Source organism: Heterocephalus glaber, unplaced genomic scaffold, assembly GCF_053883595.1.
Source record: "Heterocephalus glaber isolate CG9 unplaced genomic scaffold, H.glaber_assembly_v1.0 deba00001449, whole genome shotgun sequence".
In the NCBI taxonomy this organism is placed as follows: domain Eukaryota; kingdom Metazoa; phylum Chordata; class Mammalia; order Rodentia; family Bathyergidae; genus Heterocephalus; species Heterocephalus glaber.
Window position 1 is genome coordinate 320,777 of NW_028258300.1, and position 22,173 is coordinate 342,949.

The following is a 22,173-nucleotide window of genomic DNA, read 5'->3' on the forward strand; positions in this document are numbered from 1 at the left end:
TGCCTGCAAAGCTGTAACCATTCATTAACTATTAATATCACCAAGAGGGATAAACGTGGGACACTTGGGAATCTGCAATATACTACACAAAGATTACTACTATGACCTAAGCTCAAAGAAGTTAAGTGACTTAGCTAAGTTACAGTTAATAACTGTCAGGTTCTTACCAGTTTGCTTGTCTGTCTTTAGAGTGGTACTGTATTTCTTGCCATCTGTTTTCTGGTACAATGTGGACTGAATATATACTGATTTTGTGACATAAAATTAAAAGGACTCCTGAGTGATTAAAACTGATATTTGCTTGCCATTCTCCTCAAAGCAGAATTCAGAAAAAAACATGCTGAGCTAGTTATATATTTATTTATTTACTTATTAAACAGGAATTTTCTATTCTAAGTAAACAAGGAACATACACAGAAAAAGAAGGTTGAATTTAATTGTCTTTGCTCTTTTCCCCTTTTGACTGTTTTACCAGAGAGCAGTGCTGTAGTAAATAACAGGCACTCAATCTAAGCCTGTCATATTAAACCCAATTTGCATTTTAGTAAATGATAGACATATTAAAGGTGATAATGCAGTACAGTGGACCCTTGAGTTATGACTGGCCTCACATACAAACAACTTGGGTTATGATGGAAAAAAATTTTTTTCTTGGTACCCGAAATCAAACTCAGTGCCTCACACTTGCCAGGCAGGTGCTGCACCACTGATCTACATCCCTAGCCCTAGAATTTTGTTTTAACTTACGATCAAAGTCTTGAGTTACAACCTGAATGCCGGTCTTTCCTGTGTAGGGTTGAGAAATCCTGGGCCAATGTCTCTCTAAGAACACTGAGATCTGCCTGGAAGAAAGTGTGGCCTAAAATTATACAGGAGAGAGACTTTGAAGGCTGTGTAGAGGAGCCTGAGCCTTCAGTTGACCCTGTGGTTGATGACACTGTCACTACAGCAGAGTCCACAGGCTTGCAGGTAGACAGTGGTGATGTCGAGGAACCGGTGGAGGAACTGTCAGAGGAAGTGTCTACAGAGGAACTTCAGCAACTTCTGGCTGAGCAACAGAGAATGGCAACTGAGAAGCTTTCTGAAGAGGAGAGGGAGTATCAACAATCAGTGCTGCAAAGTTCATCTTGTGAAATAAAGGAAATCTTGAAAAAATGGACAGAGCAACAAACATTTGTAGGAAGACCCATCCAGCCAGAGAAAAAGCCAATCGTTGCATTCATTTGCTTAATGACAATGTCCTGTCATACTACAGAGCAGTGTTAAAGAGAGAAACAGACCTTAAACCAGTTTTTAGTTCTGAAAAGGTTGAGACCTAGTGAGCCAGAAGCAGGTCCTAGTGGGTTACAGACTCTCCCGAGGAAAGAAAGGGCACCAGAGAGCCCCATTCCTGATGTTCTTATGGAAGAGGAGTCTCCTTCCAAATAATAACCACCTTCCATTTCTTCTTCCCTTCCTCCAAGCCAAAGATCTCAACTTGAATGGTGAATACAGAATGAAATTGTTGTTTCTGGTAAACTAGGCACATTTTATAACTTTCTGGTGAATACGCTAGGACAATTATAGGAGCTTCTGATAAATTATGCTCATTATACAACCCTTTTTATTATGAAAACATTAATTAAGGGGTGTTATGGGAGGCTCAGAATGGATTATGAGTATTTCCATTATTTCTTATGGGAAATATAGTCTTGACTTACAACCAACTTGAGTTATAACCAGCCCTTGTGAATGAATTGAGTTCTAAGTCAAGGGTCCATATGTATTTACAGGGACATGTGCCTCTCTTCAGAAAAAGATTCTTGAAAATTCTTAAGAGTTTGATAGCACTATAAAAATGCAGGCAACCAGCTAGACATGCTATGAAAACGTATGTGTATGTAAATAACTTTTCATCAAATTAGCAAATAAAAACAAAACAAAAACAGTGCTGTTGGATCTCACTTAGCTGCAGTTAAGCACACTGCCCCTGCAGGATGGGGTACCTTCTGCAACCTCTACAGGTTGCTTATGGAAACTCTACAGGATCTTTAGCTACACAACTTCTGCAGTAGCTTTTGGTCTGTTTGATTGCACCTTGTTCTTTTCTCTCATTCCTTTGTCTTCCATCCCTGCTTTGTATCTCACCTCTTTAAGACTTAAGGAGAGGTCAGATGAATCAAGCATCTGAACGCATTCCAGGCTCAGGAAGGAGGGGGAAACTCCTGCCTAGCACCAAGTGGCTTTGGGAATATGGGCCCCACCTGGAGTAATCACCCCAAGGAAGCCCCATTTAACTAACTCCATTTTAATTTTGCAGCACGTGTGGGCATCCTAATTACTCACTGTCTTGCTTTCTGAAAGAGTAACCAAGGTTGCAGTTTGGACATGGTTGTAGTTGGCTGGAGCCCTATCATTTCCTCTCCGCAGTCTTTTCTTTTCATCCTTTTATTGGTACATTTTAGGTGTACAACATAATGACATTCATCATTGGAGATATGCACCTTTACATACTCTCTTGGTTCTTATTTTTTCCCCTTCCCCTGCCCTCCCTTCAACCCCTCCATCCCTCCCTATTTACAAACACTTTGTTTCCATTTTTTCATTTTCTCCTATTAATTCCATTCCCTTCTTTCCTTTCCCCTACCCTTTGCACTTCCCCTTCCCCTTTGCCCCTTTTCTTCCTATTTCACATTATCTATTATACCTTTTAGTCCTTATTTACACTTTGTTTCTCACACTAGAGAATCTATTCGGTATTTACACATGTGTGTCCTATTTATTTCACTTAAGAGTATCGCCTCAATGTGCATCCATTTAGCAATAAATGTCTCTAATTTCTAATTTTTGATGGCTGAGTAGTACTCCATTTTATTAAAAAAACCACATTTTCTTGATTCAGTCTCCAGTTGATGGGCATTTGGGCTGTTTCCAAGTTTTGACTATTACAAATTGTGCTGCTGTGAACATGGGTGCACATATATCACTGTGGTATGATTCTTTTAATTCTTTGGGGAAGATACCTAGCAAGGAAATAGCTGGGTCAAATGGGACTTCCAGTCCTAGTTCTTTGAGGTAGCTCCATACTGATTTCCACAGTGCTTGCACCATCTACACTTCCACCACGAGTGGAGCAGTGTTCCTCTTTCCCCACAGTCCCGCCAGCATTTGTTATTCGTTGATTTCGTGAAAGCAGCCATTCTTTCTGGAGTGAGGTGGAATCTCAGTGTTGTTTTCATTTGCATCTTTCAAATGACCAGTGATGTTGAACATTTTTTCATATGTTTATTTGCCATGTGTACTTCTTTGTGTAAGAAATGTCTGTTCATTTCAGATGCCCATTTTTGGGTTGGGTCTTTAAATTTGGGAGGCCTGATTTTTTTAAGTTCTTTATAGATTCGAGATAGTAGACCTTTGTCTGAAGGACCGCTGGTGAAAATTTTTTCCCAAATTGTGGGATGTCTCTTCAAACTGCCGGTGGTTTCTCTTGCTGTGCAGAAGCTTTTTACTAAAAAGAGATCCCACTTCTTGATTGTTTGAGCCAGTTCATAGGCAACTGAGGTTTTGTTCATAAAGTCTTTTCCTACACCAATGTCTTCAAGAGTTCTATCTAACCTCTGTTCCAGCCGGTTCAGCGTTTCTGTTTTTATATTTAGATCTTTAACCCATTTCAATTTTAGTTTAGTGCATGGCAAGAGATATAGGTCTACTTTTAGTCTTTGGAAAGTTGAAACCCAATTTCTCCAGCACCATTTATTAAAGAGACTGTCTTTCCTCCACCGAGGGTGTTTAGCTCCTTTGTCAAAGATGAGGTGGCTGAGTGTGTCTGGCATTGTTTCTGCATCTTCTAATCTGTTCCACTGGTCTTCAGGTCTGTTTCTTTGCCAGTACCATGCTGTTTTTATCACAGTAGCTTTGTAGTATAGTTTCAAGTTGGGGGGTTGTAATACCCCCTGCCATGTCTCTGTTACCTAGAATTGCATTTGCTATTCTGGGTCTCTTCTTGTTCCAAATGAAATTTTGGATTGTTTTCTCCAGGTCTATGAAGTATGCTGCTGGGATTTCAATAGGGATTGCATTAAATCTATATAGCAATTTTGGAAGTATAGCCATTTTCACTATGTTGATCCTTCCTACTCAGGAGCAAGGGATGTCTTTCCATTTTCTGATATCCCCTTCAATATCTCTTTTCAAAGTGCTATAGTTTTCGGAGAAGAGGTCTTTGATTTCTTTTGTTAGGTTGATCTCTAGGTATTTCAGTTTTTTGGGTGCTGTTGTGAAAGGACTCATTTGCCCTATATCTCTCTCAGTGAGTCTGTTGTTTATGTAGAGGAAAGGTATTGATTTTTGTGTGTTGACCTTATATCCAGCTACTTTACTGAATTTGGTTATTAAGTCTAGAAGACTTTTGGTGGAGTTCTTGGGGTCTTCTATATAGAGTATCATGTCACCTGCAAATAATGACAATTTGACTTCATTTCCTATCTTTATTCCTTTTATTTCTTTCTCTTGTCTAATTGCCATGGCTAATGTTTCCAAAACTGTATTGCACAGGAGTGGTGATAGTGAACATCCTTGTCTTATTCCTGATTTGAGTGTGAAGAATTTCAGTTTTTGACCATTTAGTATGATACTGGCTGTTGGTTTTTCATAGATGGCTTCTATCAGTTTGAGGTAGAGACCGTCTGTTCTGACTTTTTGTAGGGTTTTTATCATAAATGCATGTTGGGATTTTGTCAAATGCTTTTTCTGCATCTATTGAGATGATCATATGGTTTTTGTCCTTAGCTCTATTGATATAGTGTATTACACTGATTGATTTGCCTGTGTTGAACCATCCCTGCATCCCTGGGATGAATTCCACTTGGTCAGGGTGTATGATCTTCTTGATGATCTTCTGCATCCTGTTTCCCAGTATCTTATTAAGGATTTTTGCATCTATGTACATTAGTGAGATTGGCCTATAGTTCTCTTTTTCAGTTGGGTCTTTCTCTGCTTTGGGGATCAAGGTGATGCCTGCTTTCAGGAATGATTTCAGGAGTATCGTTTCCCTTTCAATTTCGTTGAAGAGTTTAAACAGTAGTGGCAGTAGTTCCTCTCTAAATGTCTTGTAGAATTCAGCAGTGAAGACATCAGGACCTGGGCTTTTCTTGGTTGGTAAGTTTTTAATTACGTTTTCAATTTCATTGATTGATATTGGGTTGGTTAGAATTTTTAGGTCTTCTTCATTCAACTTTGGTAATTCATATGTGTCTAGGAATCTGTCCATTTCTTCTGTGTTCTCCATCTTATTGGCATATAGTATAGTCTTGAAGTAGGTATTGATGATTCTCTGGATTTCTGCTGGGTCTGTTGTAATTTCACCCTTTCCATTCCTAATTGCATGGATTTGGGCCTTTTCTTTCCTTTTTCTGACAAGGTTGGCTAAGGGTTTGTCAATTTTGTTGATTCTTTCGAAGAACCAACTCTCGGCTTCATTGATTTTTTGTATTGTTTTCTTAGTCTCCATTGCATTGATTTCTCCTCTGATCTTTATAATTTCCTCCTTTGTATGAGGTTTGGGTTTGTCCTGCTCTTCTCTTTCTAGAAGCTTGAGGTTCAGCATCAGGTTGTTTAATTGGGTTTGCTCTGTTTTCCTAATATGAGTGTTCACTGCAATGAATTTCCCTCTTAAGACAGCTTTCATTGTGCCCCATAGATTCCGATATGTTGTATTGCCATTCTCATTTATTTGAAGGAACTGTCTGATTTCTTCTTGAATTTCCTCTGTGACCCATTGGTTATTCAGAAGTGTGTTGTTCAATTTCCATGTGTTTATGAAGTTTTTGCAGTTTCTTTTGCTGTTATTCTCCAATTTCATCGCACTGTGGTCTGATAATATACAGGGGATAACTTCAATTCCTTTTCACTTACCTAAATATGTTCTATGAGCTAGTATGTGGTCTACTTTGGAGAATGACCCCTGTGCAGTGGAAAAGAATGTGTATTCTGATTTTGTGGGGTGAAACACTCTGTAAACATCTGTTAAGTTCATATGTTCAAGAGTTTGATTGAGTTCCAGTATTTCATTGGTTGATTTTTGTCTAGTTGATCTATCTATTTGTGACAGTGGGGTACTGAGGTCCCCCACTACTATTGTATTAGTGCTTATATGGTTTTTCATGTCCATTAGTATTTGTTTTATATAGCTGGGAGCACTAGTGTTTGTTGCATAGATATTTATGATTGTCATCTCTTCCTCTTGGATTGTTCCCTTTACAAGGATGTAGTGTCCTTCTTTGTCTCTCTTAATCAGTGTGGGTTTGAAATCTACTTGATCTGCAAAGCAGATAGCTGCTCCTGCTATTTTTTAAGTTCCCATTGCATGGAGTATTGTTTTCCACCCTTTAACTTTGTCTGTGAGTTTCTTTTTGAATTAAGTGTGTTTCTTGTATGCAGCATATTGTTGGGTCTTGCTTCTTGACCCATTCTGCCAGTCTATTTCTTTTGATTGGTGAGTTGAGACCACTAACATTGATGGTTATAACTGATACATATTGAGTTATCATTGCCATGACTTTTTCTTTTTGTTTGATCCTCCCCCTTTGCTTTTAATTTCTTGTCATGCCTGGTGGATTCATTCTGCTGGGCTTCCTGGGGTTGTGATCCTTGTTGTCTTTTCCTAGGATATTGTCTAAAATTTTTTGGAGTGCTGGTTTGGTATTCATGAAGTTCCTAAGGTGCTCTTTGACATGAAAGTACCTTATTTCACCATCAATTTTGAAAGATAGTTTTGCAGGATACATCAATCTGGGTTGGAAGTTGGTTTCCTTTAGGGCATGAAACACATCACTCCAAGCTCTTCTTGCCTTCAGGGTTTTTGGGGTTTTTTTGGTACCAGGGATTGAACTCAGGTCCTTGCATTTGCGCAGCAAGCGGCGAAACCACTGAGCCAAATCCCCGGCCCCTTGCCTTCAGGGTTTGCACTGAAAAGTCTGCTGTGATTATGATGGGCTTTCCTTTGTATGTGATTTGTTTCTTTTCTCTAACTACTTGTAGAATTTTGTTCTTCTGTTGGGTTTCTGGAATCTTACCAATTATATGCCTATGTGTAGATTTTTTTTGATCAAGGCTAGTTGGAGTCCTATATGCCTCGCTTATCTGTATGTGAAATTCTTTTCCCCTGCTTGGGAAGTTTTCTGCCATCACTTCTGTGAACAGTTTTTTTATATCATCTGCATTCTCTCCTGTTTCTTCATTGACTCTAATCAGTCTTATGTTATTTTTCTTTGCATCATCTAGCAGCTGCTGGATTGATTTCTCATGGTCCCTGACAATTTTACAGCAATTTTCCTTTTCCTGGAGACTAATTGCAATCTTATCTTCTATATCTGAAATTCTATCTTCATATTGGCTCATTCTGTTACATAGACTTTCAATGGAGTTTTTAATCTCCTGGAAATCTGTTTGCATCTGTTTTATGGATTCAATTTGTTTCCTGTGTTGGGATCCTATCATGTTCCTCAGCTCCTCTATTTTTTTTTAATCTGTATCCTCTCTAGATTTATTAATCATGTCTTACACTATGGGCAAAATCTTTGCTGCTATGTGAGAAATTATTTCTGATTTCATTTTTTCCAGATCCTCTTTCATTTCTAGTTCAGGCAGTCCATGAGGTTGAGTATCAGAGTGTTCCATCTTGTTTCCCTTTGGAGTTCCTGTAGGTGATCTGGAAGTCTGTTTCTCCTGAGGCTTGTTTACCTGTCTTCTCATTTTGACTGGGGCGGGGGGGCAGGGGGCGGTGTTCCTGGAGCCTGCAGCTCACCTCCTCTGTACTGGGAACCACAGCAAACCTACCTGGGAGCATCCTCTAAGCTGGGAGCCATGGCATGCCTACCCAGAATCCTCCTCCTGGCTGGGAGCTGTGGCACACCGAGCCGGAAGTGTCCTCTAGGCTGGGAGCCATGGCACGCTGACCCAGAAGTGTCCTCTGGGCTAGTAGCTGTGGCACGCTGACCCGGAGGCCTCCTCTGGGCTGGGAGCCATGGCACGCCAACCCAGAAGTGTCCTCTGGGCTGGTAGCTGTGGCACGCCGACCCAGAGGGCTCTTCTGTGCTGGGAGCCACAGCACGCCTACCCAGAATCCTCCTCCTGGCTAGGAGCCATGGTGCGCCAACCTGGAAGTGTCCTCTGGGCTGGGAGCCACAGCACACCTACCCAGAAGCATCCTCTAAGCTGGGAGCCATGGCACGCCTACCTGGAATCCTCCTCCTGGCTGAGAGCTGTGGCATGCCGACCTGGAAGTGTCCTCTGGACTGGGAGCCTTTGGCATGCTGACCTGGAAGTATCCTCTGGGCTGGTAGCTGTGGCACGCTGACCCAGAGCCCGCCTCTGTGCTGGGAGCCATGGCACACCCACCCAGAAGTGTCCCCTCTCCTCAGTCTTAGATCATGGCTCCCACACTTTCCACCAAGGGCTCCTTCCACACCCTGGCCACTGTTTACCTCTCACCTCACTCTCACCAGCCTGCCCACCTCCCCGTACCTCAGCTGCACTCCAGGTCCCCAAACATGCAAGGGCACACCTCTTCTACTTGAGACCCAGCTGGTTTCTACTCACTTCTTGAGCATCTGCTTGCCCAGGGAAGTCTTCCTTGGTTTCTCAAGCCAGGTTAGGGTTCCACGTGGGCTCTTCTAGCATCCAGGGTCTCTAGGTGTGGCCACTCCTTTCTGAGTTGTCTTTTGTAAGGTTACATCCTCTCCCTTGGTCCAGCATTCTAAACTCCAAAGAGAAGCTACACTTAAGTGAGTAAGATGCTAACCACTAAATAACCTTTCCTTAGGTTTAGAGAAGTCAGAACATTGAGTGGCCCTCAGATACTGCCACAGTGTGTAATGCCACTCCTTATTTTTAATTCTGTGCATCAATTACCACAAAGCATGCAAATTGCAGTGAAGTTTAATTTGTGGACATACATCAAAGAAATAGAGGAACCAGACCCAAGAGGTTGAGGCCCTCTTAGATGTTAGCCCAGAGGTGAATAAAGAAGGAGACACACACCTGGATGACAGAGTCCTTGCTCAGTACGTAGCCTTCCTGCTCACTGCACTCCCTTCCCTCCCTGGAAGAGCCCCTTGGTGTACCTGAGTTCCCCAAGATGAAGCTTGAAGGACGAGAGCTTCTCCAGCTTCTCAGGGCTAGCCCTACAGTACCACTCATTTCCTTCCCACCAACTTTGTCTCCTGAGTATTGGCTTTTTTTTTACCAGGGATCGAACTCAGGACCTTGTACTTACAGGCAGGTGGCAGAACCACTGAGCTAAATCCCCAGCCTGAGTATTGGCTTTTGATTGGTGAGCAGCCTGGACTTGGAACTGGTACCATCATCCCAACTTTCATCCCACTGGAATTACTTTATTTTCTAGTTTTCCAGGCAGAAAGTAGGCCTAAAAAAACAAGGATACTGTTTTTTTTTTTTAAATTTCTGTGTGCTTCACACTTACCACATATTTGGCACTCAATAAATAGCCTTGAGTAGAAGAAAACAGCAAAGCAGGGCATCCTAGGAAATTTCCCTGGTTTGCTAGCATTTTCACCCCCTTTTGTCCCAACTGTAAGGAAATATATAACAAGAAAGACATTTATAGCATCCCTGTAATTCCAGGACTCTGTGAGGTTGAGGCAGGAGGATCTCAAGTTTGACCCTGGTTAACTTAACAATTTAGCTCAAAAATAAAAGGGAGGGGCTGAGGATATAGCACAGGGTGAGGGCCCTGGGTTCAATCTCCAGTACAACAGAAAAAGAAAAAATAAATGTATTCATCACCAAAACTTTCTTGGGAGAGCACTGTTTTGTTGAGAAGCAATATTTGGCTTAGTAAATATATGGTTAAGAATATGGACTTTGAGGATTGATTTCTTGGTTTTGAATCATGGCTCTGCCACGTAAGGGCTCTGAAACCTTGAGTTGTCAACTTTTCTAGGCCTCAAGATCTTCACATCTAAAATCAGGGGTGGTAATAACAATACCTACCTTGTAGAACCATTGTGCGGATTTTATGAATTAATACACGTGAAGAACTTCCAAATTCCTGGTAGACATATGTAGTCAGTGTTAGCTATTATTATTACTACTGTTATCCATCAAGGGTAGGCACTGAGCTCAAAGAATCAAAATCGATCCCCTCGTTCTTCTTGTCAGAGGAGTAAACCCAATCACTGTGGGCTTTCTGCTTTACTAAGGGCTTGCATGATGTTTGGGGAAAGTGCTGAAGCCAAGCTGATTTCCTACATCAGTTAGGGAGAGTAAAACTTTGATACTGGCAGGAGAGGGAGGAAGGATTCATTCTGCATTCCAAAGTGTTGACTGTCTATTTTGTGCTAGACTTAGAGGAAAACAAGACAGCCACAGCCCTTACTAAAGAGGCTGGCAAAATACTTAGAAAGGAGCGGGAACTAGAGAGGCTGGGTCCGGAGGTGGCAGGTCAGACCACACTACCCGGGCTGCAGCTTAGAAGGGAAGATCTTGGGACAGAGAAATGCTAGGGCAGGATTTTAAAGCATCTGCTACGGGATGTATAACTCCTCCCCTCCAGGAAATCTTCCATAAAGTTTTCATTGCTCACTAGAGAGAACCTGAAGAAAGGGAAGAGAGTAGATATCTAGGTTATAGCTGCTGGGGGAAAGATGCTATAGGAAAGAAAGGCCTTCCTTACCCTTGTGTGCTACCAATAAGGAAACAATCTAGTACCTGCAATATTTAATGATTACAAATGACACCCCCATGTGCCACATAATCCAAGGCTCTTTACAATGAACATGAATTAAACAGTACCAATAACAATCATTAACCAAAGAGAAGAGGCATTAGGAAACTTGGAGAGAAAAGGGGCCATGTCTAAAGTCGGGTGTCAGACATCCTAAGCAGCCCCTTTGTGATCAGTTAGTCAAATGGGTGATTCCTCAGAAAGTGTAGCATATTACTTTATTACTTTGCTTTTGTTGATGCTGACTTTCTTTCTTTTTTTGGTACTGGGGGTCAAACTCGGGTCTTTCTGCTTTCGTGGCAGGCAGTGAAACCACTGAGCTAAATCCCTTCGATGCTGACTTTCTTAAACATAAATGTCCTAAGGTTTAGGTGTGGGGAGGAAAGTAGTCCATTGTGTACTTATAGCTCCCACTTCCAGTTTTTCACTTCCAGTTTCCTTTTATTTTATGCGACTTTAAAAAAAAAAAAACAATTTAAAGAAATACACAGTAAATATATTTCTTTTCAAGATTAGCAGCCTAAGAAGTAGTCAGCCATCAACCTAAATAAGACAAAACTATCAATTTGGCTGAATTTCCAAGAGTAAAATAAAGCTCTACTGAAATTTACCTACACAAACTGAGACTTTGAGGGGAAGAGAGAAATAAACTAATCTTTTTTCTTCTTCTTCTTAGATGTGTTTACTGTATAACCCCCAAGGTTTCTGGATCTTACAATGTGTGTACTGATTTAAAAGATATGTGGTTGTTTATTAATGTTCTTAAAGCACTATGCAAATTCTTATCACCTTGGGTATATTTTGCCCCTAAAGCTATAAAGTGAATATGGAAACATTTCGTATTTAATAAGGCTAAACTATGTTAACTCAAATAGCTTGATTTTTGAATAGGATTTTCCTTTAAATCACTAATGAGAAAATGAAGAGCACTTGGGGAGTCAAGCTTGAAATGTAAATGAGTAGTTTTCTTTTTTATGGCTTAGGATCAGATGTTACTTGATAATCAAATTTAAATTTGATAATGCAGAAAAATGACCTTGCAGTTTGTAGTACCATTTTTTCAATACAGCTTATGCCCCAGATTTTTTGATAGCACTGTGACTTTTAAGTACCCCACCCCCACCCCAGGGATCTTGCTGTTGCAAAGGCTGGCCTCAAACTCACAATCCTCCTGCCTCAGCCTGAAAGAAATAAACCTGGACCCGGCTTCTACATAGCATTTTCAAATGCCAAAGTCAGTGAAAAACCAAACATTGTGAATTAAATGGAGTCAGAAAAAGAGCTTACCTGTCCACATTTTTAAACATAAAATTAACATGGAAGGTATTAGCTAGAGACAAACTTAGACCTCGTGAAATGCATGCAGAGCTATGAGTGAAATTCCTGAAGGGCCAAATAATTCAGGAAACATACTTTTGCCCTCCTGGTAAGATGAGGAATATATTTATTAAAAGCAGAAAAAGACCTTATGAACCTCTTTTCAGCTCTCGGGTCTAATGGCCTCAAAATGGCACTATATCCTATTCCCAAACCGCTGGAGAGAAATGCAAAGTAGAACTGCAATCAGAGACTTGGGAAAATCAAGGTGGACCCCAGGATGGGACTTCTACTCTCCTATCACCAGAAAAAGAGATTTCAAAGGGCAATGAAAAACATGTTTGTTTTAGTCAGGTACTAAAACTACCTCTTTAAATATGACTCATCCTATGATAAGATTTTCAGCCCTGGAATTACTGCCCTCCTTACATTTTTGGACTAAAATAATAAGAAAGACTTCAGTGTGTCACAAATTTCTATCAACAAAGAATATGAATAATTTAATGTTCTTGAGTAAACTATAAAGTTTGTGGCAGCTTTTTCCTAGATTTGGGTTGCTTTACAGGGCAAATCATATCCATAAGAGCTAAATGATTCACCCTAGTACCAGTATATCCCAAATTTAATTCTAAATTTATTTTAAAACAAAAGCCTGTGCCACTGTGCTCTTTTCAGAGGCCCACTCTCACTCTGAAGAATGTACTTCTTTTCCTACTTTTAACTGGCCCACACTTGCTCTGCAGAGCATACTTCTCTCCCTGCCTTTAATAAATTTAAAACTTCACTACTTTAAAAAAAAAAAAAAAAAAGGAAAAGCCAGGCAGGATGGTGCACACCTATAATCCCAGCACTCTGGAAGCTGAGGCAGGAGGACTGCTGTGAGTTCGATGCCAGCCTGAGCTACACAGTGAGTTCAAGGCCAGCCTGAACTAATAGCCAAGACCCTTTCTCAAAAAGCAAAAACAAAGAGGTTGGTGGGCCCAGGACTTAGCTCAGTGGCGCCATGCCTACCTCCCAAGCACAAGGTCCTGAATTCTATCCACGGTACTGGAAAAAAAAAAAAAAAAAGAAGTTGGAGATGTGTCTCAGGGTAAAGGTTCTGGGTTCAATACCCAGTGGGGGTGGCGAGGGGAGGCTAAGGGGACCAGGACGGGGATTGGACATATTCTTTACTTTGGAAGGTATAAACAACAGCAGTATGCCATCTTTTAGAAATGCATTCCCATACCAACAAGCCTCAAGAAATCAGAATTTCTGTGAGGCCACACCCTGAGCAACTATCACAATACAAATGATCTGAGAACATTCTGGAAACATCACTATGAATGGCTCCTTCTCCACAGGGGCGAGAAATGAAATAAAGCAGAAGCAGCAGCTTCAGAGAGGAGCAAAATGGAGGCTTTCCAATGCCTTTCTACTGAAGTGGTAACCGAGCAGTGCATCCTCAGGAGTTTTAAATCGGCATCACTCTGTTTTTTCTTCTTCTTCTTCTTTTTTTTTACTTTACAAAATACCTTGTCTTTCAAAAGAGAAATTTTTGAAATGGCTAAGACTTCAGAAAACCTAGATGGTGTGCATCCAATGGCCTTCTGTTTTGATGGAATTCGGCGCAATCTCTTGCACCTCATCACTCCAGGCACTGAAACTCTCCAACTTTTGCACCACCAAATAAGGGGAGGGAAAATGTAAGGGTCTTGCTGCAGCTGCTAGGACGCACTGAGTACTGCTTTGATACAAGTGTATCTAATGTCCCCAGCACAAGGGACTTAAGGGGCGCCACACATTCTTCTCCATTTTCCCTGCAGCTCGCAGAGGTGGCGGTTGAGTTTAGAAGACCTTGCCAAGCAGGCCGACACCATGCTGCGCGCTCCCAAGTGTTCTAGGTGCCGGAACCATGGCTTTGTGGTACCGGTCAAGGGCCATGCAGGCAAGTGTCGCTGGAAGCAGTGCCACTGCGAGAAGTGCAACCTCATCATCGAGCGCCAGAAGATCATGGCCAAGCACAAGATGCTCGTGAATCAGGCGGCCGAGGATGGGCAGGAAGCGGTCCTGGACGCGCAGGCACCCCCGCCAGCTGCCAACCCGGGGCCAGGCCTGCGCCCGCCAGCTCTATTGCCCCGGCCGGGGCCTGAGACCTCCCGCTTCCCGGTGAGGCCCCTGCGAGGCCAGAGCCCCGGGCCCAGTGCCTTCTGGCCTTCCCTGGACAACCACGGGCAGGGCCAGGTAGGGCTGCCCAGCCGCAGGCCGCCCCAGCTCGGGTCCGAGGCCGCTGGCAAGCTGTGCCCTGGCCACCCGGAGCCACTGAGGCCCGCCTCCAGCCTGCTGTTCGTGGACTTCGGTAAGCCCCTGGCCCCACTTGGCCTTGCTCCGCCATCGGTTCTTTGCAGGCCTGCAGTCTCACACTCCCGAGATGGCGGCCCAGGCCCGCGCTAGAGGGAGGCGGCTTAGGAAGGGGTAAATGCCTTCCAGTCACCTTGCTTGGAGAAACCTTTGTCTGAACAGGGATTGGACTTGGCTGCCTTTTTACAAAAAAGAAAAAGGAAGGGAGGAAAGGACTGGGTGATACAGGGGGCGTTTAACATTTAGCAGCTGTATTTGCCTTTACACTTTGCAAATGGCTCCCGTTAGGAGGCTTGGGGGGCGGGGGGGGGGCGCTCCCTGGGGGAAAAAAAAAAAAAACAATACCACTGCGCATGCGCACCTCTTGCCGCCCTTCCGGAAGACCTCCCTTCTTTGAGTCTGACGACCTATGCCAGCGCACACTTCCTGCCATTTTCTTGGGCTAGAAGCTTCTCTGTAGAATTTACCTGTGGAGGAATTCAGTTGTCTCTTACTGCGCATGCGAACCCCCCCCCCCCCCCAGTTTGAGGCTCCTCCTCTTTGCTACATTTTGGCCAGTGCCTGTGCACATTTTTCTGCCCTTTTCCTGGGTGTAGGTGGGCATAAAACAGATTTTGTACTGCATACAAGAGAACTATTGGGTCTTCTGAGATGTTGCTGTTTTCTGAGCTTGTGAACAAATGGCATTATTACCTATGTTGTGCTCTTTCAGTATTAAAGTACAATTTCAAATTACCTGTTGATTTGAGCCTTTTGTAAAAAGCAACTCCTTTTGGGTGCATGTATTTGCTTGGTATTTTACCTGTGGCAACGTGGAAAAGGCACAGGTTTGAGGCAGGAGGGTCGGAGGCTGCTCATCCTTAAACTTGAACAAGTTCCTTTTTCATTGGCAGTCTCCACCATCTTAGGCTAAGGGAATTGGTCTGGATTCTCTCTGAAGACCATTTCTACCTTCTGGGCCTTACAAAGAAAGCCTAGGTTCCAGCAAGGAACTAGCTGTCCAATGAGGCAGGTAGACCTGAAACCACAGTTCTAGGAGAAGGCTACCTTTCCAAGGATGTAGATGTTTTTTTATTCTGTCTTTCAACAACAGAAACTGAGCACTTACAGTGCCTGCCAATGGTATGAAGCAATCAGGATGAGAGAGTCATAGTCCTTGCCTCAAAGAATCACACAAATCATTGTATAGAGCTCTAATAATTAATGAATTAGTTGTGGTCTGAAGGTAGAGCTGGGTGCATATGCTCCTTGACTTAACTCTCATGATCAGCCCCATATAAATTGAAATATCCTGAGTAAAAAATGTACTGACTACACATAACCTACTGAACACCCTAGCTTAGCAACACAGTCCACTGTAGAGTAGCAGTTATTTCCCCTGGCCTGGCCCCAAGCAGCTGTGACTTGTGGCCACTGCCCAGCATCTCAAGGAAGTATCTTACTGCTTATCATGAGCCCTAGAAAAGATCAAAAGTCAAAGTATGGTTTCTACTGAATGCATACAGCTTTTGTACCATCATAAAGTTGAAAAATTATTAAATCATGGTAAATCAGGGGTTGTCTGTACTGAGGAATTAACCAAAGTAAAGTTAGAAAAAAAGCCTTCTATACCTACAAAGGCCTTGAGATGGATGCAGAAGCAGTGGTTGAAAGATTAAAGTCCAGTGAGGTCAAAAGCATAGTATAAGATTTTGTAGTTGGACACAAGTGTTTATTACACTGTTACCCTTGCTCTTTTTCCCAGCTGTGTTTCTAATGCTTCCCTCATTGCTTTCTCCCTTTAGGGCACCCTCTGAGCATTAACTTGGCCTCCATGGTGGGGGCTGAGTACCTGGAGAGAGAGCCTTCCAAGCTGTACCTTGGCTACTCCACCATGTACTCCTACCACCAGTTCCCACTGGGCTACCAGGATGCATCCCCAGCCATGCAGAAGGGCTTCCGGCATGCCCCCTGTGCCAGCTACCAAGGAGGAGTCTTGGTGAGTCCCAGCCCTCATTCCTTGACAGGTTCTTCCTATTCCTCTGGAGCCCAGGTGCTCTGCTGCCCTTGCTGCCTTTGTGGGTCCTTGGTCTGAGAAGCCAGTTATCATCCACTAGTGGTGTGGCTCTGGGAGTGCACGTGTAGACAGGTCTGCATGCCTGAGCCTGGTCCATGGCATGTGCTTTTCAGAGCTGGGGGCAAAAGGCTCTGGGATTCCAGGAGTGACCTTTGCCCTTGACTTTGTGATGCAGATACCAGAAAGGCCTTCTACTAGCACCAGAGAGGAAATAACAGTTTCCTGGAGCTACAAAGTTCATGCAGTCAGGACTAGACAGAAGTCTCCTGCTCATAGGTATAGCTTGAGGCTGCAGAGGTTTTTCAGGAAGAAGTGACATTTACGCCGAGTTAGGAAAAATATGGTAAACATCCCCAAGCACTTGTCACCTTAACCTTAGGAAACACTTGTAGAAAGAATAAATGAAATTTAATCCTTTTATAAGATGACTAACTGGTGCTTTCCTTAAGCCTGGAGTTTTGAACACCGGTGTGTCAAAGGTAAGGTCACCCCTGTTGTGTGGGGTATGAGGCAGGAGTGACCAAGTTTGTGGCCTTGGTTACTAGCTCTCTCCCTGCTAGGATGGTTAAAAGTCCTCTTCCTTTTGGCAGCCTCTAAGGCCATTGGGACTCCAGGGTGGGAGCAGGCTGGGTGACTAGGCCTGACTTAGGCCCTGTGAAGCTGGACCTGCAGACTCAAACACAGAGCAAGTTCATAGAAATGGTGACCACCATTACCTCTACTTCTTCCCTCAGAATGAAAGCATAACCATAGATATCTATTAAGATGTTTTCCCAGGGTAGAGAGAAGTGAGGAGAGAGGGGCTTGTTCACTCTGGTAGGGGGTGAAAAAGAAAGACAAAAGCTTGGTATTTACATATTGGAAGTCACTGACCACAGAGTGGGAACAGGTCCATAGGGTCAGCTGTGCAGTCCAGTCAGACCAGAGGGCTCAGCCCAGCAGCAGCTCTTGTTTAGATTTTGTATGTTTTTAATTTATACACCATTTTCCATTGATTCAAAGAGAAAAAGGCTTTGAAAGCCACTGGTCTTGATAATTTCCAGGGTTCCTATTGACCCTTATGAACTGTCAAGGTAGGTGTTTTTACCCCATGGCAGAGTCAAAAAAATGGTTCAGAGAAGTTAAAATTTTGTCCAAGACCACAAGACTGTGAATGAGGGACTGGGACTCATATCATACAGTTGGTTGGATCACTGTTGTCTGAAATCTGGAGCCCAGGTCCTTTCTGCTGCCCCAAGGATGCCCCTCATGGAGAAATGAAGCAAACCTGGCTCTTGACTCTTGGCCACCATTGGCTGCTCAGCCTGAAATATGTGAGCACTGCCTTTGGCCACCCCATTGCAGCCCAGGGAGAGCAGAGCATCTCCAGCCTCCACACAAAGAGGGGCTGTGGCCAAGTGGAGCCCACACCGTCTGCTCACACAGAAGCCCAGGGCCTGGCGTCGGGCAGGGCGCTGATTGACAGGCCTGCCAGACGGCCTCTGTTCAGAGTGTGATCTTGGGTGGTTTATCTGGTTCGAGCTGCCACCACAGGCCCCAGGCAGGAGCTGTGATCCAGGGAGAGACTTGGCTGAGCAGCTTGGATTAAAGTACTAATAATCCCCCTACCCGCTTCACGTCTGGAGGGAGGATCAGATGTTTATTTGTGAAGCTGTTTCAGACCCAAGAGCCTGTGAATTATTTTCACCCATGTCCTGCTGTCCCCTGCACGCAAGCTTTAGACTCTTCCCAGGAACAACCTCCCCCATCCCTGCCCACCTGCTGCTTCTGTGCTTTTTCTGGTCTCTTCTGTACTAGAGGGCACAGGCCTGAGTTGGACAAACCTAGAGTTCAGTTCCACCTTGTTACCAGATGCTGAGGTGTTCTTGTCCTGTATAAAGAATTGGGCAAGACAACCGAAGAACGTGGAGATTTTACATTTATTAATGGTAAAAGTGAGGAAAAAGGCAGAAGTAGGGTGCAAAGAAGACAGAAGTGTCTAGAAAGCAGACAGTGGCCACAAGGCCGGTGGCAGCTGCCTTTTACACACCCATTCTGACATCAGATCTGGGCTGTCTGCTGCAGGCCGTGATTGACAGGTCTCCGTGACTGGCAGGTCACAACCAGGCGCCCAGCCACTTTGCAGTGCCTCAGTCTCCTACCTCAACCTCTGCTGTGTGCTGCCCACTCATCCTGGGGAAGGCTCCCCACCTCCCAAAACCTCCCTCAGGTTCTTGGTCTGTCAGAGGCAGTCAGAGTTACCTGCCTCATGAAGAGGTTGAGTAGGGTGTGCCTAGCACAGGGTCTGGCACATAGGAGGTGCTTAAAAGTGGACTTTCTTCTCTTCCTTATGGTCAAATGAAATTAGAAAATGCTGGCTTAAGATTTTTGCGCACACCACTGTCTTTCTGGTGAAGCTCCGAGCTGTGCAGATGCCCTTGCTAGGCCTGGGTGCTGTGGGGTGGTGGGCTTAGCTGCCACTTAGGGCAGCAGTGGCACAGCAGGACTGCCTGAGTCACCCCGCTTGCCTAACCCCAGAACAGCTGGGCCGCACCTGGCTTGTTGTACTCTTCCCACCTTAAAACTTGGGTTAAAATTATTACATGGGCCAGACAAGGAGGCTCTGCAGGGTTAGCATGAGCCGTGGTTAGCTGAGTGGGCTGTGAGGTCACAGGCCCGGGGCCCGCTTCTGCCTTTACCCCTGAGCAGGTCTGTGGCAGTGGCCCTGTAGGTCTCTCACCCACCTGTATTCCATCAGTCCAGCCAGGATAGTAGGAGAACCCACCCCCTGTGTCGCCAGGATGCAAGTGTGGTACCCTGGTGGGTCCCAGGCTTATCCAAATGTGCCTGCAGGAGTTTGGCTGTTTGCTGAGCACCCTGCTCCAAGAGCTCTGCACTGAATGTGTGGGCCACAGAGATGTTAAACACCCAGTGGGGAGTGCCGGGCTGGAGAGTGAGGCGCGTGTTCCATCAGCCTGCCTGGCTAACCTCCGCCCTCTCTGCCTCTGCTGTTTGGGCCTGCAGGCACCGGAACCCGTGGGAGACCTCCACCCAAACTACTACACACCGCCGCCCCCGCTGCCGCCACAGCAGCAGCCCCTGATCCTCCCACCAGGCTTCCTCTCTGGGCTGCACCTTCTTCCACCGCCACCACCACCTCCACCATCCCCAACTTTCTCACTGAACATCCAGTCTGAGGGCACGGGTAAGACAGCACAGGGAGCCAGCATGGCCTTCCGGAGGGGGAGCCATCTGAAATGGGCATGGGGAGAAGGGACCAGGGACACGGGCTTAGCCTGCACTGGGCCCTGGGCTAAGCTCTTCCCCACGCCCTCCCCCAGCCCCCATAAGCATGCATCCAAGGGAAACTGAGGCCCCCCAAGAGGTCCCTCTGGATGTGAACGGCAGGGTAGGATTTGAGCGGGACTGCGTGGCTCCAAGTCCAGTGCTCGTTCCCCACCATATCGGCACCGTGGGCAGGGTACAGAGGACACCCACCTGCATGCTGTTGTGCAAGCCAGAGACAGGGCTTCTTGGCTGGGCAGGACCTCTGTGCAGGGACAGCAGAAGCTGAAGCTGGAGCCGCAGCAGGAGGCGCTCTGGAGAGACGCCAACAAGACCCTGAGAGCCTGCCTGAGCTGCTCTGCCACTGCTGCGCCAGGAGACCTGAACTCCCAGCCTCGGTCTTCTCACTTGTAGCATGGCCCCCTCACAGGGTTATGGGCAGGGGGGCTCCACTGAGCTTCCGGATGTGAGAATACCTCAGAGTTTGAGAGCCCTGTGGCTTTAAAAGCTTGCAGGACTTTCTTCTCAGTCTCACAGTGTCAGCCTCAGGATCTGCAGAAGTCAGCTTGACTTATGAGGGTCCCTCCTCCTGAGGTTATTCTGAAGACGGAATAGAACCTGAAGGCACGAAGGCATTAGTGGCAGTTAGCTGTCATTTATTGTTTCACCTGCCAAGTGCTGCCAGGGTAGGAAGATCTCACAGAAGGGCAGGCTGAGGTGCAGCTGTGGGGAGCCTTGCTTACTGCCACCAGCTTGGGAGGAGTGGAGCTGAGCTGGCAGTTGAATCTGTAGCACATTTACCAATCTCCTTGCTCAGCAAATTAAAGGAAAATTCACTCTCCACAAAGCTGGGAAGAGTGAGAAAACCTTGTAGAAAATCTGCATCTGAAAATAGGTAACTCATTCTCTTTCTAAATCCAGCTGCCTTCTCTGTCCTTTACAGACAACCAGGCTTCGGAGGTGCCTAGTGAGCCCCACCCACCCTCAGCTCAGGAGCAGTCTGACTAAGCCCACCGCCTTCCAGGCCAGTTGTGGATGTCGGGGATGGCAGCAGGGATTTTCTCGTCTGTGTTTAGTGTTGTGCAAGGAGGAAGGATATTGAGAGGTGTAAGGTGGGAGCTAACTCCCATTTTGAGCCAGAAGGAAGGAGGGTGGTTTCTGAGGTCTCTGACCCCGAATCGTGGGGCTGTAGAGACAGAGGGGGAGGACATGGCAAGAGGAAGCCAGGGCTCTGAGGAGTGGGGCTGGTGGAGCTCACATTGGAAATGAATTTAACCGTCCTGAGTGCTGTTCAGCAGAGACACTCAGGGGCAGCCTTTGACCTCTTCAGGTGCCACTCAGGACAGAAGGTACCATTTATTTCAGCCTTCTGAGGCACCACTGCTATCAGGTGCAGCAGCCAGGCCTGGGGTGTTGACAGCAGGTTCTGCAGCGTCCTTGCCTTTGCCTGGCTGTGCCCCTCACCCCTTTGCTGGAAGACGACCTGACCAATGAAGCCACTTTACTGCTCTCCACCAAGTTTAAGCTACGATAGGCCTCATTTTTGGTTTAAAAATCTGTTCAGGTTTCATTATTTGATGTTTTTATATCTGGGAGCACTGATGCCGTTTTCTGAGAATTAAATGAGCCGTGACATCAGGGGTTTCTTCTCTGGGGACACTTGACTGTTGAAATAAAATAAGCAGCAGAAATCCTGGCAGAAGGTGTGCTCTCTTTAATCCGCATGGGAGGCTATGTCAGGCAAGAGTGTAGGTCAGGCTGGGAGAGCCTGGTACAGGGCTCGTCACATGGGCAAGTCCTTCCCATTCCCCATTCCCCTTTGACTTAGTTATCAAGTCAAGGTCAGGCCAGGCTAGATTTCTCTATTATGGTTTTAAGAAGTGGAGACTCTTTGAGGAAATCTGATACAGACAGACAAAATGTAAAGGTTTCTTTTAGTTTCCCTTCTCTAGCCACTTTTATGGTCCCTACAGAGGAACATGGTTCACAAAACCAGAACTTGGGTCCTGTTCTGCTGTTTTAGGGTCCTGGGCCTTGTCCCTCAGTTTCACTTCTTTATTTAAAAAAACATTGTGTGTCTTGACTACATCCAGAACCTGGTCCTCCCCAGCTCTGCCAGTGAGGAGCACAGCATCCAGTGAGGGAGACAGTGCCTGAACAGAGAGGGCAGAGGGGTGAGGGGGGCCAGAGAAAGCCTTGTGGTGGAGCTGCAGTCTCACCACTTCTCAGAGGGCAGGTGAGTCAGGTGAAGCAGAGGCATGGGTACTTCCAGTGGGTGTGGCAGGAAGAGCTGCAGTGGAGGGTCCAGGTGGGGGGCTGGAGCTGGCCTCAGGAGTGAAAGCTGACCCGCTTGCTGTGGCATCTGTGGCCTGGGTGTCTGCCATCCCCCTGGTCCTGCGACAGCTGCAGGACCACTGAGAAGGGATGGAGGGCCCCAGGCCTGGCTCTGTCTATTGCATAAGGACTCTGTTCC

The 22,173-nt window shown here is 45.3% G+C and overlaps 1 protein-coding gene and 1 long non-coding RNA gene across 3 annotated transcripts; one reads left to right on the forward strand and one right to left on the reverse strand.

Annotated features, from left to right (window-relative positions):
- Positions 1–427: 427 nt before the first annotated feature.
- On the reverse strand, positions 428–12,843 carry LOC147827344 (uncharacterized). Its single transcript, XR_015452602.1, has 3 exons — positions 9,254–12,843; positions 8,578–8,734; positions 428–1,081 (listed from the first exon to the last, which is right to left on the reverse strand). It is a non-coding gene; the product is annotated as an uncharacterized LOC147827344 (long non-coding RNA).
- Positions 12,844–13,696: 853 nt separating this feature from the next.
- Dmrtb1 (DMRT like family B with proline rich C-terminal 1) lies at positions 13,697–21,396 on the forward strand. 2 transcript variants are annotated; one of them, XM_004874678.4, is made up of 4 exons: positions 13,703–14,378; positions 16,165–16,358; positions 19,440–19,620; positions 20,644–21,396. In XM_004874678.4, exons 1-4 carry the CDS (start codon positions 13,898–13,900, stop codon positions 20,706–20,708), a joined length of 921 nt encoding a protein of 306 aa, XP_004874735.1. In that variant the 5' UTR covers positions 13,703–13,897; the 3' UTR covers positions 20,709–21,396. The 2 variants fall into 2 exon arrangements, with proteins under 2 accessions (XP_021107738.1, XP_004874735.1); XM_021252079.2 differs by lacking the exon at positions 19,440–19,620 and having other exon boundaries at positions 13,697–14,378.
- The last annotated feature ends 777 nt before the right edge of the window (positions 21,397–22,173 follow it).

Excerpts from the sequence above, each read along its gene's own strand:
- Dmrtb1 (XM_004874678.4), top strand. The coding sequence starts at position 13,898 with ATGCTGCGCGCTCCCAAGTGTTCTAGGTGCCGGAACCATGGCTTTGTG. Across the intron at positions 16,359-19,439 it reads GCTACCAAGGAGGAGTCTTG|GCACCGGAACCCGTGGGAGA; the intron begins GTGAGTCCCAGC and ends TTGGGCCTGCAG. Across the intron at positions 19,621-20,643 it reads CATCCAGTCTGAGGGCACGG|ACAACCAGGCTTCGGAGGTG; the intron begins GTAAGACAGCAC and ends TGTCCTTTACAG.